The 16,414-nt window shown below is 39.7% G+C and overlaps 1 protein-coding gene across 9 annotated transcripts in view; it reads left to right on the top strand.

The window, feature by feature from the left end:
- Positions 1–16,414, top strand: part of Osbpl3 (oxysterol binding protein like 3) — a 188,274-nt gene that overhangs the window by 122,695 nt on the left and 49,165 nt on the right. For 6 of the 9 annotated variants that reach the window (XM_015490142.2, XM_048786351.1, XM_048786353.1 and 3 more), the window contains 5 exons: positions 1,047–1,150; positions 1,352–1,444; positions 2,577–2,733; positions 10,281–10,411; positions 13,340–13,447. In XM_015490142.2, the coding sequence (XP_015345628.1) occupies positions 1,047–1,150; positions 1,352–1,444; positions 2,577–2,733; positions 10,281–10,411; positions 13,340–13,447 (593 nt within the window). The remainder of the gene's footprint in view (positions 1–1,046; positions 1,151–1,351; positions 1,445–2,576; positions 2,734–10,280; positions 10,412–13,339; positions 13,448–16,414) is intronic. The other 3 variants (XM_015490143.2, XM_048786356.1, XM_048786357.1) reach the window with 3 other exon arrangements.

Below are 16,414 nucleotides of genomic sequence, written 5' to 3'. Positions count from 1 at the left end.
AATTCCTTTGGGCCTTAATTCCCTCAGCAAAAATATCCATAAGCAACTAGTGAACAGCCAGTTGTGGGCTCTTTTAAGTTACTGATCAGGTTTGAGAGTACTCTTCTATCAGGTCAGGTACATCTGCAGAAGCTCTTCATTATCCTCATTCAGGTCCATGATCAACACATCCATTTAATGTGTATTGGGTCTTTACAAGTGGGTAGCAGTAGCCTATTATTGCAGGATTATTATGCTGGGCTGGGTTATAGCTTAGTGGTAGAGTGCTTGCCTAGCACATGTGAGGCCCTGGGTTCGATTCTCAGCCCCACATAAAAATAAATAAATATATTAGGGCTGGGGTTGTGGCTCAGTGGTAAAATGCTTGCCTAACACACATGAGGCACTGGGTTTGATCCCTGGAACCACATAAAAATAAAAAAAGTGTAAAGACTTTGTGTTCATCTACAACTGAAAAAAAAATTTAAATAAACAAATAAAATAAAGTTATAAAAGGACAAATAAAGGCATTGTGTCCAACTACAACTGAAAAATAAATATTAAAAAAATAATGCTTGGCTGGGGTTGTAGCTCAGTGGTAGAACACTTGCCTCACATGTGTGAGGCACTGAGTTTGATTCTCAGCACTGCATATAAGTAAAGTAAAGGTCTATTGACAACTAAAAAATAAATTAAAAAATCATAATAATGCTGCTGGCTGATTTATTTTGTTCATACTGTAGGCCATCTGAGTACTCTGCATGTATCAACTCAGTTAAACAACTCTGTCAGCTAAGTGTGTACTGATTCCCAGTCTCTAGATGAGGAAACTGAGTCCCAGAGCATTAAGTCATTTGCCCAAGAATCACAGTTCATTAAGTGGATTCAAACTAAGGCAGCCTGGTTTTCCACTAAAGTCTACAACCTTTCCTGTAACAAAGGAACTAAAGTTTCCTACCTGTACAGATAGAAACTCTAATATACAAAAAGAACAATCTCTGGTGCCAGCACAGTGATCCCTTTTGCTGGTAGAAAATTGTGAGCATTCCTCTTTTCTTCCCTCACAGACCTGGCACACTGCCATGCTTACCTGGTGGAAATGAGCCAGCTCCTACAAAGTATGGACATCTTGCATCGGACATACTCGGCTCCTGCCATCAATGCCATCCAGGTTAGCTCAAGCCCTCCTCTGTTCGCCTTCTGGCTTCTGCCTTCCTTTCTCCTCCCCAGCCTTTGACTAACAATGGGTCATGTCTGGCCAGTTGCTTGAGCCAAACTCAAGGGGATGGAAGTGGTCACTTTGCTGGGCATTTATCCCTATTGGTTTGGTGGACCTTACTGTCTGTCCTCTCTTTCCTGTTTTGAAACAAAGGGTGGAGTTTTTGAAAGTCCCAAAAAGGAAAAAAGATCACACAGGAGGTGGCGGTCCAGAGCTATTGGCAAAGATGCTAAAGGAACGCTGCAGGTAACCGTTACTTCCGCCAGCAAGCTGCTTTCCTGCTGGATCTGCATGTCATGCGCTGGGGCTCCTTGGACTTAAATAGAACAGACAAGTGAATGCTCTGGAGTTGTTCTCTCCAATACCACATGTAGAGACATGAGCTCATTGCTTAGACCCTCTGAATAGTAGTTTAAGCTTGTAATGGGTATTGGGCAGGGGAAAGAGTGTTTTCTAAGGGAAAATGGCATGGAGTTGGAGGGACTGCCACCATTTCTAGGACTTTTGGTTTTTCCCCTGTAATGTTTAGACTGCCTGCCCTCTTCTTGCTTGGGTGTGTCCTGTTTTTGTGGCTGCTGTGACTCCGTGCTTTGACTCACCTCTCCTGCTGAAGCTCGGTGGATTTATAATCCCTCTGAACCCACAGGCCTCAGTCTCTGGGCCCAAGACATTGTGGGAGCTCTCTCTTGCTATTTTTCTCCAGACTTTCAGTTCCCCACCAAAAATTCACTGTGTCATTCTAGGAGCTGTCTTTTCCAATGCATAGCTAAATCACAGGCCAAGATTTGCATATTACATTTTAAATAGCATTACATATTACATATTAAACGGCAACATTGTTAGAATAAAAACAAATCCTAAGCTTTTGGATCTGATGTACTCTTGTATATACTCTTTGGATCAAAGCACTTTATATGTTGAACTTAAATATTTTCAAAGTAAAGAATGTTCCATGCACACACGTGAGAAGCTAGTATGTTTTGTAGAAGCCCCAGTGCAAATAAAGAAGAGCATTTTAAAACCTATTCATTATTAGCATCTAGTTGCTTGGTGATGATGGCAGGAGGGAGGAAGGAACTGAGTATAAATGAAAGCCTGGCAGGTTTAGCTGTAATTTTCAACCCATAGCTTTAATACTTCTATCATCTCCAAACGAGTATATGATTTTTTTCACCCATTTTTATTTCATAAGAATCAAGTTGCTGTGGAAAGTTTTCTCCTGAGTTTTTATTTGTTTTTCTTCCAAGTTAACACTCAGTAAGTAGGAAGACTTCCCTATAAAATGTTCTTTCCTTAATAGGTTCCAATCTTAGAATCAAGTACATGTTCTGAACAGTCTGCATCTGAACAGAAATCTCTCCCTTTGGTGTCACTTTAGGTCCCTAAACCTTTTTCTGGCCCTGTAAGACTACACTCCTCCAATCCTAATCTGTCAACACTAGATTTTGGAGAAGATAAAAATTATTCTGATGGTTCTGAAACCTCATCAGAGTTTTCTAAAATGCAGGAAGATCTGTGTCATGTTGCCCATAAAGGTAAGTGAGCTTTCCTTCCTTTTAGTGTGTTTGATGAATGTGTTCGACACATGCCTGAAACTGGAATGTCCTTGGAGAGCATGTCATAGTTGGTTCATTTTCTGCTCTATTAAGAACGTGAGCTACCTAATTTTTATTCATTTCCTTGATAGTGGAGGTGTATTCGCAAGTTTCCTTTTAACCTCTTAGAAGAGACAAGGAGATTGTTTGCTATAGAGTTGACAGAAGCCCTAGATCCAACAAACTGCAGATTAAAAATATTTCTCTAAAAAAAAATCACAGCTACAGACTTTTTTGTCATTATTCCCTAAACAATGCAATATAAAAACTATTTTCCCAGCATTTACATTTATTAGGTATCATAAGTCATCAAGAGATACTGTAAAGTATACAGGAGAATGTGATACTAAGGGATGACATATTCTAAAAGCTGGGCAGTTCACTTTTCTGGAGAAAAATATGATATTATGTTTCAAGCATTTTTTTAAATATTCCTGTCAAGCAATTTCACTTTGAAGAGTCCATTTGTAGCAATTAACTTAAAATTTATCCAAATAAGACTATCCACTATAGCATTGTTTCGTTGAATCAAAAGTTAGAAATGGGTGTTCAACATCTTTAGCTATTAGGGAAATGCAAATTAAAGTAATTGATGAGATAACACTACACACCTATTAGAACAGCTAATTTTTTTTAATGCAGTATCAAATACTGGTGAGATACACAGGAACAGAATCTCTTATATATTGCTGGTGGCTGTATTAAATGTTAAATGGTGCAGTGCTCTGGAAAGTAGTTTGGTAGTGTTATGTAAAACTAAACATACTCACCATACAACCCAACATTCACATTCCTGGGTGTTTAGGATAAATAAGATAAATTAAAATTTATGTCCATGTAAAAACCTATACTCAAATGTTCAGAGCAGGTTTATTTGTGTAAGCTAAAGACTGGAAACAACTCAGTGTCCTTCAACAAACAAACCGTTAAACAAACCGTGTTACATCCCATATAATGGAAAACTGCTGAGCAATAAAATATTTAAATCTCTGTTGCAGAGATGAGAGACCAGAGGCTTAGAGAAGTTAATGGATGATCTTGTGATTATAAAGCAGCCAGCCTGAGACTTGAATCCCAACTTGCCTGACCCCAATTTACATGCTCCTTACTTATAAGGGTGTTTCTCTGACCTTACAGGAGGTAGCCATGGTTAATTTTTATAGACATGGAAAAGATGCCCACAGTGTGTCATTGCATAAAAATGAAAGGTTACAAAACATTGTATAGGTATGGCCCCATTTTTCAAGGAAAAAAATTGATGTATGCCTGGCATACGTAGGTACCCTAAAAATTCTAGAAGTGTTTTCATGATGGAGGCTGAAATTACAAGTACTTATCTTTTTTCTTTAAATTTTCATACATTTTAAACTTTTCTTAAAGAGAAAATATATTACATTTTTAAAGTAACCCATTTCATGTTTTTTACAGATTCCTCCCTCAGACTCTATCTTATTCACCACTAGAATGTCTCAGTGTTTTAGAGGATAAAAATCATTTTTTCCGTCTGTGATTATTTTGCTATTATACAGTCTGTCTGTAAATGTGAAGGGTTGCCTGGCCCACCCCTTAAGAGCTTTTTAAATGCCCCTTGGGCATTTTTTAATATTTAAAGAAACAGTTACATGTAGAGCATTTTAGGTTTATGGGGAGGAAATTCTTTTAAAACATCATTACTTTTTAATAATATGCACTGTCTGTTTTAAGTGAAAAGTCGATGCCTCCCTACTACAGGGAAAGACCTTGGATTTTATCCAGGTGGTAGAAGCTGCTGCCTCGTCAGGGCAGAGGTTCTGTGTAGAGTGGCTCCATTCATCTGGTCACCTGATCACCCATATAATCTCCACGTCTCTGAAGGTCTGTAATGGACCCCCAGCCAGCTGTTCTGTCTTTGGGGGCTCTGTGAAATCAGCTGGCTGCAGAGTCACCACGTACCTCAAGGAGGTCAAAGTTAGTGCTTCAAGAAAGGTCCAAGTGGCTTATTCAGCAACATCCTCATCCCCTAGGCTGTTGGACTGTGAATACCACAGGCAGCCTAGGGAGCTGTGTGCATTCACACTTGCAGGAAGTCTCCTCCATGGACCCTACTTGTGGGGCTTCAGGGCATAGACAGCTCTCAGGTTTGCTGGTAGTCTTCTGACTGACATGCTTTTCTGCTTTCACGTCTTCAAACTCAAGCATCTTAACCTGTCTTCCTGTGAAAGCCTTGTTTTGTTACTGATGGGGCCTATGGATTTTTTTTTTTTTTTTTTTTTTTTGGTACTGGGGATTGAACTCAGCAGCACTCTACCACTGAGCCACATCCCCAACCCTTTTTGTATTTTATTTAGACAGGGTCTCTCTGAGTTGCTTATGGCCTTGCTAAGTTGCTAAGACTCGGTTTGAACTCGTGATCCTCCTGACTCAGCTCCCTGAGCCACTGGGATTTCAGCCACCACGCCCAGCATGACTCAGTGATTTTGAATATTATTTGGGAAGCTCTGTACTTCCCACCAGCTATTAACAATCTGGAAATAAAGTCCTTGGGAAAATACTTTAGGAAGCACGGTGACTAATAAGCCTATACTGACTGAGCAGGCCATCTCTGTTAGCAACCAACTGTGCATTCCTGGTTTACCTTTCTGTCCTCGGTTGCCTCATCTATTAAGTGTTCTAAAATAGCAGTCCTGACTCTTCTATCATTATCTTCTATGATTATTTTATGCTGAACAGAGAGAATTCACACTGTTGCTTACTGTTGCAAGGTTTTATGAGAGACTATTCTGTTAGCAGCGGAGACAGAAATGGCCAAACTTGGTAAAAAGATTTAGGGTGAGAAAGCAAGGAACAGAATGGGACTAGAGTCAGGGTGTTCCAGATGGAAGTGGATATTCATGCTGTGACATGGAAAGGAAACAAGACTTGAATTCTTTTCCAAGAGGTGAGGGAAATCCTCATTTATAAATGTAAAAACTTTGGGCTGAGGCTGGGGCTCAGCGGTAGAGCGCTTGCCTAACATGTGTGAGGCACTGGGTTCAATCCTCAACACCACATAAAATAAATAAATAAAATAAATGTTAAAAAAATAACTTATGAGTCAGCAAATAAGCTATAATAAAAACTAAGAAAAAAATGTAAAAGCTAAAGCACAAAAAGAAATTACATTAACTTATTGTTTTATTCCTGGAGTCTTTTCTTGCATTGAGTTGTAATTATTGTCATTTTCTGAACTGTTTTAAGTATATGGACGCCAACTATGCCTCCATGATACCTCTTTCATGGATTAAAATGTATTATTCATAGATTAGAATTCAGTGTAAACTTGCTGAGCAATTATATTCATGTACTTTATCAGTAAATCTGTAGGACCAGTTAGTAAAATTACCTAACGTATCTAAATCAGTTTGGATGGAATATAAATTAGAAAATATTTTAGAACCATGGATATCCTGTGAGGTTTGAAACTTAAGCAGATTGCAGAAAATAAAATCATCCCAAATATTTTAAGAATATTAATATTTTAGGGGCTAGGGCTGTAGCTCAGTGCTAGAATGCTTGCCTCACACCATGAGGCAACGGGTTCGATCCTCAGCACCACGTAAAAATAAATAAAGATATTGTGTCCATATATAACTGAAAAAATATTTTTTAAAAAAGAATATTAATAGTTTAAAGATACCTCAAATAAAAAGTGGTTTCCATTAAAAAGAAAAAGAGTCCTACTGTGCGTTGAGTGCTGATAGTGTGTTTTCTCATTGTTTCTCTGAAGCACTCCTGAGATATAGGGATTATCCAAATATATAGGTGTGGAAACAAGCATTTGTCCAAAATCTAAACAGCAATTAAGTATTAAAGGCAGGATTTAAGTTCATGTTTGCCTCATTATAGACTCTCTTTCCCCTGTCTCACACTGCCTCTCCAGGGGTGGTGTCCATTGCATTCATAACTGTGTTCCTCAAGATCTTATTCCTTCCTGATGCTGAAAAACTGCTAAAGAAGGAACATGTTAAGAAGTAGAGCTCTCAGATCAGCTGTTGCCACCCAAATATGCCATGTAGTGTAGTCTCACCAATAAAAGCCCAACTCACTCAAAGTACGATACAGAAGCCTGTTGCAAGGAGAACAGTGCTGACCACCAAGGTTCTGTTGTGTGGTGCTTGTGCTATTCTGCTCTGTGGGTGCAGCTCACATCACCCACTTATGCTTAAGTCTTACAGCCAAAAGTCCCACTCTCTTAGTCCAGCAAGGGGGGCTGAGAAATGGCTAATGATAACCTGGGGGAAAAATGAGTAAACCGAGGTCCCATAATTGTCTTCTGAAACTTGAATACCCCACAAAAAAAGGAAGTGGTCCTTTTTGCAATGAGAAGAAACCAAAGCAAATGTCTTAGGAACAGGAAGGACTAAGTCCCAGAGCAGAATATACTTGCTTCAGAAGATAGCAAGGACTCTGAGAAGCATGGGCCTGTAGACCACCTGGCAAGGTCTTTGGGGATGGGGAGGGACTGTCATGCTCTGGGGTGAGTGGCTCTGGTGCTCTTTGAGATTCTTCGTAATTCTGTCTCAGACTTTCCATGTGGCTTTGTTTATTATTAGTGTCCATAGATACAGTATTCATTTGGATTTTTATTTGTCTCTAATATACTTAGAATCAAGTTGGAAATAAGACATTCCTGTCACAGGAAATATCCCAGGCCTTTGGGATCCTGTTCCTTTGACAGTTGACTTAAATATGTCCTCCATGAGCAGCCTCAAGTCATTGCTCTGTGTGTGCTACATCATTCAGTGGCTCTGAATGGCTACTTTATCATCCTCTGAGTGGACCTTAATGGTCATTTAAGAAATGTAATGCAGAGGGATCTAGTCTCCTGAACCCCTTTGTCAAATGATTGAGGAAGAGATTTTCACCTTACAATAAAATATAAAGAGTATATGAGTTTCCTTCTGTTTATTTTATGCTGCTCACCACAGTCTTAGCTGTACATTTTGAACCAAATAATGCATATTCTGCAAGGAATCTTCTAGTTTGGTTGGAATCTTCTAGTTTGGTTGAAAGTTTTGCTTTGTAACAGGGCATATAAAAGCCAGAAGAATCGATTTGGGAAAGTGGCAGCCAGCTGAGTGATATGATTATTTTATTTGGAGGAATAAATGTAACAGCGAAGAAACAGCCACTCCCCTAACTCCTAGGGACCTATTGAGAAGGTCATGGGGCTCCTACATGCTGGGGATGGGGATGCTTAGCCAATGGGACATCAAAATCATCAAATGCAGCGAGATCACAGCATGGCTTATTGCTCTCCTCCCGAGGCTCCTCTCTGGCTCAGTAGACTCTGCCCAGTCCCTCATTCATTGAATCTCTACTCAGTGTGCAGTTATTTGCAAGCATTATCCTGGCAAGAGATATTCTGCTACAGCTGCTGCCCACATCAGGAGGCTGCATCACCACCACTTTTACCCTCATGGATGTCTCTTCATTGTCATCACTATTATTATTGCAGTAGCATTTATTATTTATCACATGCCCTGCTCTGGGTTAAGTGCCTTAACTGCATTATCTTGTTTGTCCTTATAGCAATCTATAAAGCAAATGCTGTTATCATACCATTGCATGTGGGGAAACTAGGGTCCAGGCCTCATATACTTGTCTAAAGTCATGGAGTGAACAAGTGACTTCTCTCTTCTGTTGATAGAAGCAGCACCATTTGTGTGTGTGTGTAAATTGCTTTTTTGTATTGTGACTTTCTAAAGATGCTCTAAGTTCATCACTAAATGCACCACCTCAAATAAGTTCAGAGAGAACAACACATAGATAGGTTCTCTTTGCTGTTCTCCTTGCTATTAAATGCAGGAAGTAAGTCAATAAAGTGTATTTAGTTTCTGTGTTACTAAATAGGCCACTCTTGGATAACAATACCTCTGAAAGTGCAAGCCCATGGAATCCAATAAATGACAGGTCATTTGAGAAGTGTGTCTCTATCTCTTCCTTATTCCTGCCTCTCTAAAACAAAACATAATAAAGGACATTGGAAAGATAATATTCAAATGTGATATCCATGAACAGTAATTTAGATGACAATTTCCTGGTCCTTAGGAGGTAATTTGTGCATTATGTGATCAAAAGCTGATGGATTTTTTTTTTTTTTTGCCATATGTATTCATGTCTGTCAAAACTTTAGTTCAAGCATTTGAGTACCTAATAGTGCTAAAGTCCTATTGTACCTGAATGCTCTTGAAAGTGAACAGAGTGGCTGAGTGCCATAAGTTGAAGTGGGGACTCTGGTCCTGCAACTGTATTCTGAAATAATTTTCAAATTTCCAGGAAAGTTTCAAGAATAGTACAGAGAGCTCTCACATACCGTTTACGAGGATTTACCATTTTTATTTTGCCACATTTATTTTTATCACTGTCTCTTTCTATGTACACACTTTTATTTTTTGGAAGCATTTGAGAGAAGGATTTATACATATGTCATTCTTTATGGCTTTATACTTTAGTTTAGGTTTCCTGAACATAGGGCTACCCTGTTACATGGCCACAGTGTAGTTATCTAATTCAGGGATTGTAGCATTAAAACAGCACTTCTAATCTATTCTGCTTTCTACATCAAAATCAAATGTTGTCAAGTTACATGTCGTTTTCCCCTTGGTACAGGATCTGATCCATGATCATATATTGCATTTCATCTTCTTGCCTCTTTAGCCTCTTTAATTGGGAGCAGTTCCTCAGTCATTTTTTTTTTCTCTTCTATAAAATTGATGCTTTTGAAGAATGCAGGCCAGTTGTCTTACGTTTCCTCATGATCAAATCCAGATTGCTTACCCCTGGCTCACATTCACCAAAGAAGATGCTGTGTCTTTTCCACAGTGTTCTATCCAGAGGCACACAGAGCCCACTTAACCTTTATTTTTAATTCATTGTGATCACCTGGTTAAGGGGATGTCTAGTTTCTCTGCTGCATTCTTACCATACCCAGTAAGCCTTGTTCTTAACCATTTCCAGTCTTTAGAGATTACAAACAAAACAAAACGAAAAACTGCTGGTCATTGAGAATCTGTAAATCAAAAAATCATGGCAAATGTGCATATGTGTGTGAAGTTTAAGCTTTTTCTTTTTTCATGCTGTTTTAGATCCTTAGCAAAAGATATGAGGAATTCCCATATCTTCTGCCCACCTCCCATAAAGGCACAGCCTCCCCCACAGTCAGCACCCCACATCAGAGTGGGGCAAGTTACATTTGAAGAATCTGCATTGACAGGTCATTATCACCCAGAGCCTGTAGTTTACATCAGAGTTCACTCTTGCTTCGATACATTGCAAATGTGTTTTTTAAAAGTCCTGTATAATATTTGGGGCTGTTATCCATGTAGAGGATATTTTTTTCTGCACTCAAAATATTTGAGGCTGTTACTTGGCTAAATTTTTTTAAAAAAAGAAAAACATTTTACTGTATTTTGTTTTCAATTATGCCACTTCCTTTATTCCTTCTCATTATGATTATATCTTCATAGTTTACTTCGCCTTAAGGTCAGCTTTTAATACCATATCAACGGAGAGAGAGAAACTGAAGCAGCTGATGGATCAGGATGCCACCTCCTCCCCTTCTGCTCAGGTCATCGGTCTGAAGCACGCTCTGTCATCCGTAAGTTACATGTCTGAGTCACAGAAATGCCTGCAAATGTGTTCCGGCTTGTCAATTATTATATTTTCCATTTCCATGATTATGTTGAAAATTCTTGATTTTCATGGTTAGGTTGAAAATTCAGGAGAAAACCAAGCAAATTATCCAAATTACATTCTGACCTTTCCTGAGACAACACTTATTCAGAATAACAAAATTTACCCTACCCTCAATCTTAATAGCTAGTATTTTATTGTGTATTAGATTCCTTTAGTTCTCTCCTATTTATCTTAATTTTTCTGTTTCTATAAAACTCTTGTTGTGTATTTGTGTGTGTCTCACACATTTGTTAATGCTTACAAAATCTAACAGTTTGGAGGAGATTTTGTGCACCCTGAGACACCACAAGCTTAGAGTAGCTTAACATATGACAGGCGACAAATTTCCAGTTTACAGTCTTATCTTCTCTACGGCAAAGCACTGATCCTATTTATTGCTCTTTCAGAGACACAAAAGTTATTTTATTTGATTACATAGTACAAAACATTTAGCTTTCCCCCCACCATGGGCACAAAGAGAAGAGTCACACAGGAGTGTCTGTCAGGTAATCATGGTGAAAGGAAAGTGTAACAGAAAAATCACTGTCAAGGCTTCAGATGTGTTTCAATAAGCCATTCTGTCACTCACTCTCCTTTTTCTCATCCACTTTAATTCAAACCTCAGCATAGTTGGGCTTGATTGATGTGCTCTGTTTGAATAGCTGAAGTTGTCTGGCCCTCCACCTGTATCCATGAGAGCTAGAGAATTTCTGAGACTGCACACTTGTATGCTCTGATTCTTTGCTCATACTTTGAAATTCCTGCTTTAAAAGGAGAAAGTGTGTGTGCACATATGAAATTACCATCTGAAGCAGTATTATCGAGTTTTCTATTTCAGGTTGAGTAGGGAAGATGAATTTTAGGATCTTGTTATGAGATGCTGAGAGAAAATGTCCACTCATATTTTCTATTCATTTTGTGGCTAAGAAAAGTAATGTTCTTGATGTAGTGTTAATGATGAATCCTTTACCATTAGCTCTTATAATTAACAATTCAAAGAATGCTATCTTTGGAAGAAAAATTAAAAAGAAAAAAATAATATTGGCTTCAAGTCTTAGTATTATTTTAAGGTCCGAGAAACACATCCATTTGGATCATGGTGAATAGCCAGCCACACAGGGTTCCTATTTTGGTTTGAGAGCAGCTGAGTGGTTTTGTTTTTATTTTATTTCTTTTCTCTCCTTCCCTTCTCTGCTTTCTTAGTGGTACAAAATACTTCTTATTGTTCCCATTAGATTGGCTCTTGGTGCACTAAGTGCCTCTTGTGGGTTCCTCAACATTCTTCCCCCCAGGTCTCCCTCTTCCTGGTCCCCTCCCACAGAGGTCTGGCCTCATCTTGTTAAACTGCTTGTGTGGACATCAAGACATACTTGGCCATAGTTTCCTGGACCAAAGTCATTTTCATCTTTGCTAAAGAATTCTCTTTCACCCATGTTCACAATTTTGGAAACTTAAGATCAAACAGGACAATCCTTTTTTTCCTTTTTGTCTTGGATTCCTGATTTGATCCAATATTTTTTAAAGTAATTTTTTTTAAATCATCTCAAAGCTATCAGAAAGGATAGGCTGGTGCTGTACAAGTAATCTTGGTTTGTTTCTTAGCTCTGCCTGTGGTTTACAAAAGAAAGAGAAGCCACTAATATATCACAATTTCTAGGCTAAACTAAGAGCCTAGCCACCATACCAGTGATGTATTGACCAGAATGAAGTGAGTGCCCCAAAGAGATTGTTATATGTCATTGTAATGACCCTAGTTCTTATTCAGTGTGTCTTAAATGAGCCATGAGGATCTTCTTTTCAGTTCCAGGGATCAAATCCTGACCCAGTGCTTTCTAGGCGAGGGCATACCACCGAGCTATCATGCCAGCTCAGTTCTTGAGGATTTTTAAATAACCTGTACCTTCCATGGATACTAAAACATCAAGCCAAAAACCTCACTGAGATCCAGGCAGTGGACTAAGCTCCCAGTGGGTAGGCCCTGCAGGCCCTGACAGCTGGGAAAGTCTCTGAGCTTCTTAGAACAGTCAGACAAATGGGATGGATCTGTGTGGAAAACAACTCTGGAGCTGATTATGGGAGTGTTGGGGGACGTTCAGGAGCACTCATCCTTATCCAAAGACAGATCCATTTGGAGACTAGCTGGTCAGGAAGTGTGTAGGAGGACCAGTGAGCAGGAGGCACGTTCCTTTCTTTACCTTTGACCAGGTCTCTCCTAGTTGAGAGGCTGATGGAAGGAATGGGATTTGCACAAAGAGTAAAAGAGGTCCCATATAGGTTTCTGTTCCCATGGTCCATAAATCCTGATGCAGGTAAGTGAGGTTTGTTTATTTAAAAAAAAAAATACCTTAGTCATGAAAAACAAATAAAATAATCAGTACCTGTGTTGGAAAAAAAGTAATATTAATCTTCTGTGTCCTCCTTCCTGGCACACTTCCTAAGATTCAGTTCAACTGGTGTGAAAATTAAACCAACCCTAAGGTGGGAGTGGTTTCTTTTCAAGGATGAGAAAAGCTTGGAATCTTTGCACAGGAGTGGGGAGGCGGGTATTGGTCAAAGAGACTAAAGCCAGTGGGGCAGGAGGAGGAGATTCTGTGAGACCACTAGTCTTAATAAAAGCTGGTGGTGCCTGTGACTTCCTTCTCTGCCACCCTCACTAACTCTCCTTCCACTCCTGGAGATGAGAGTAATGTAGAGCAGCATTTCCAGGGTTTCGGGTTTGTTATCTCCTGGCTCTGAGACTGGCCTCCCCGAGGATCAGGGTGCTCCCACATAGTGCTTCTGTGGGTACCTGCTGGGCTGCTCAGAAACATCCATTTATTAACAGAGCCCCACTATTTTTAACATGTTCCAGGCCCTAGCACAAAACACAGATCTTAAAGAACGCTTACGCAGAATCCATGCGGAGTCTCTGCTCCTCGACTCGCCCGCTGTTGCCAAGCTGGGTGACAATCTGGCAGAGGTGGGTAGGTTTCTTGCCAGGTAATGTCTCTGCAACCCTCCCTTTGTGAGATGTCCTCTGTCCAGTCGAATGGCCTTCCTACTGCACCTCCTGAGTGGGCTGCCTCTCCACCACCACCAGCTGCTGTCACAGCCGCCACATGGACTGGATTTTCGGGATTCAAAGCTTTCTTGAATGTATGCTGCTAAGCACATTTTTAAACTGTGTGTCCCCCAAATTCGTTTTTCCTTCTGTATTTCTTCTTCTCATTTCCCTCCTAAGCATCACCCCTTTTGCTAGCTAGGTGTTAGGGGAGTGGGAGCTTTGGAGAGGTAAACATTTTTCCTGTTGTTTCTGCAGAAAACTAAATTTCTTTGGCCCATAGCATCCCAGCTCCTTGCCAACTTCCTTCTTTTGCTTGAAAAAGTTGCTGCTGTCCCCTCCTCCTCTTCCTGCAAAATTTCTTTCCTTTATGGAACACAGCAGCTATGTACTCTGAGGGAAAGAATATTGCATTACAATTGAAGTCTCTTGGTCAGAAAAAAGTACATTAAAAGATCTTTTCATTAGACTGGAGACTAATGAAAAGACTTAAAATAAAAAATAAGGAAGATAATAGACAAAGGGTGTCTGTGCATATGAATAAATTTTTCTTTTTTTTGTACAGGGTATTGAACACAGTGGCATTTTACCACATCTCCAGTACTTTTTGTTTTTAAAGTCGAGGTCTCATAAGTTGGTACAATTGGCTTCCAACTTGTGATCCTCTGCCTCAGCCTCCTAAGTCACTGCGATTATGTGCAGGCACCACCACACCTGGCATAATTTTTTTTAAATGTGTATCATAATCTTTCTTTTATCTTTTCCTGTCTTCAAAGAAAACAAAACCCTCACACAATTCCATTGCCCCATGGGCAGCTCTTGGATTGAGTGATGAGAAGAACAGAGGCCGAAACCAGTCAGGATAGAGACCACAAGGCCACAGTGTCTCCCTGACTGAAGCACAGGCTGTGTCACTTGCTTGCAGGACCATTCATCTGACAAGAGGGCAACCCTCTGTGCAGAGGCTCATGGCAGAGGTAGAGAAATGGGATTCCTCTACAGACACACCACCCCCTCCAAAAGATCACTTTTCAGTTATTCCAGCCCAACTCTATAAAGTGTTACCTGCAGGACTTAGCCCCTTAGCAATACTTACACTGGTCTCCTTTTGTGGCCTGTTCCAAGACATGTGCTCACCAGGTGGGGCCTCTTCAAACCTGCCCATTCACTAAAGGCAACCTAGGCAAGACTGTGAAGGGCGTCACTGAGGGTCATTCAGGCCAACACCGGGGCAGTCGTGACTGTTCCTAAAGACAGCTTGTCTTTTCCATAGCATTATCATGTAAATTACATTTATACATTTAGTAAATAGTTAAATAGATAACCTTCATTTATGTCTTCAAGATTTTATGCTCAGCATGTGTATTTGGGCTATTTGTGTTTTGAGATGGAAATCCAAATCCCAAGTCTTTAAAAATCTGTATTTTTATACTAATGTAAAAATCCGTATGTTTATACTAATCTTAAAAATAAGATACCTGAAAACTTACATGTGGTTAAACTGTCCTTGAGGGTGGCAAGCACATTTTTCAAACTCACACCTTCTGGAACAGCCTTCCGGAGTCTTGGCTCAGTGATGGAGTTGTCTCCTTTATTTCCTGTTTTAGAGATTTTCATTTCCCATGAGTTGTCCTTTTATGCACACAGTGACTCAGGCTTACTTTGCCAGCAAGGGGAAAGCCATTGTTGCCTTCAGGAAATAAGCACTGGAGGAAGTAGAAATGAAAGTTCGACTCAGTTGATTTTTGTAGATAACACCCAGACACTTCAAATACTCTGGAATTACAGCCCCCAACAGCCCAAGGGGCTCAGATTTTAGGGTCTTTAATGTCTGTGCTTGCTTTCTGTTAGCAGCACAACTTACCCATGTTTGATGTTGGATCTGGCTACCTGAATTCTAAAATCCCTCTTTTCCTGTCAGAAATTATTTTCACAACCTATCAAGTCCCTCCTGTTTTAAATTCCTGAATGTGAAAATTTGATATTATTGGGTTATCAGTGCTAAGATGATTTTATATTATTTTATATCCCAAATGAAAGGCTGAATGACTTTTGGAGGTAACAGCCTTCTACGCACCCCCACCCCTCTTCAGTTCTGGGGATTGAACTCAGGGCCACTCTACCACTGAGCTACATTCTCAGCCGTTTTTTATTTGATTTAGAGACAGGATTTCACTAAGTTCCTGAGGCTGGCCTTGAATTTGTGATCCCCGTGCTGCAGCCTCCCAAGTTGCTGAGATTATCTGTGTACGCTGTGCCTTTCATATATCCTTTTGCATTTAAAGTGCAGTTATGAGACTAAAAAGGCAAAAACTTTTTTAAAAAGTCTGAAAGTGAAGAAGGAAACTGAATTATTTTAATTGCCTACCTGCTTGGCACTGCACTGCAGGCAAATTTAAATGCATCATATCACAAAATCCTACCCTTGACTCTGATAGAAGTAGCTGCATTTTAGAGATAAGGAAAATAAAGCCCAGAGAGGTTAAATAACTTTTCTGAGACACACAGATTTTAGAAACAAAGCTGGGATTTAAATCCCTATCTGATGGGGCTGGGGTTGTGACTCCGTGGTAGAGCACTCCCCTAGCATGGACGAGGTCCTGGGTTCGATCCTCAGCACTGCATAGAAATTAATTAATTAATTAAGCCAAAGCACGTTTGCTCTATAGCATCACACTGTCATATAATGAGGAAAGGTATGCCACACCGGAAAATAAAATAATCACTGAAGCTCCAGTATTTAAAATGAGATGGTGATGCTATATAAGAATGGGACAGCATAACTCTACCAGGCACAAACACTATTTTATATATAAAATAAATAAATGAGAAAGGGATTAAAAGCCAATGGAGAAGAGATAGATTACTTAATAAATTAGGTTAGTG

The sequence above is a fragment of the Marmota marmota genome, unplaced genomic scaffold (assembly GCF_001458135.2).
Source record: "Marmota marmota marmota unplaced genomic scaffold, marMar, whole genome shotgun sequence".
NCBI classification, from domain to species: domain Eukaryota; kingdom Metazoa; phylum Chordata; class Mammalia; order Rodentia; family Sciuridae; genus Marmota; species Marmota marmota.
Note: the sequence above shows the minus strand (reverse complement) of the source record. Positions and strands in the feature narration are given on the sequence as shown.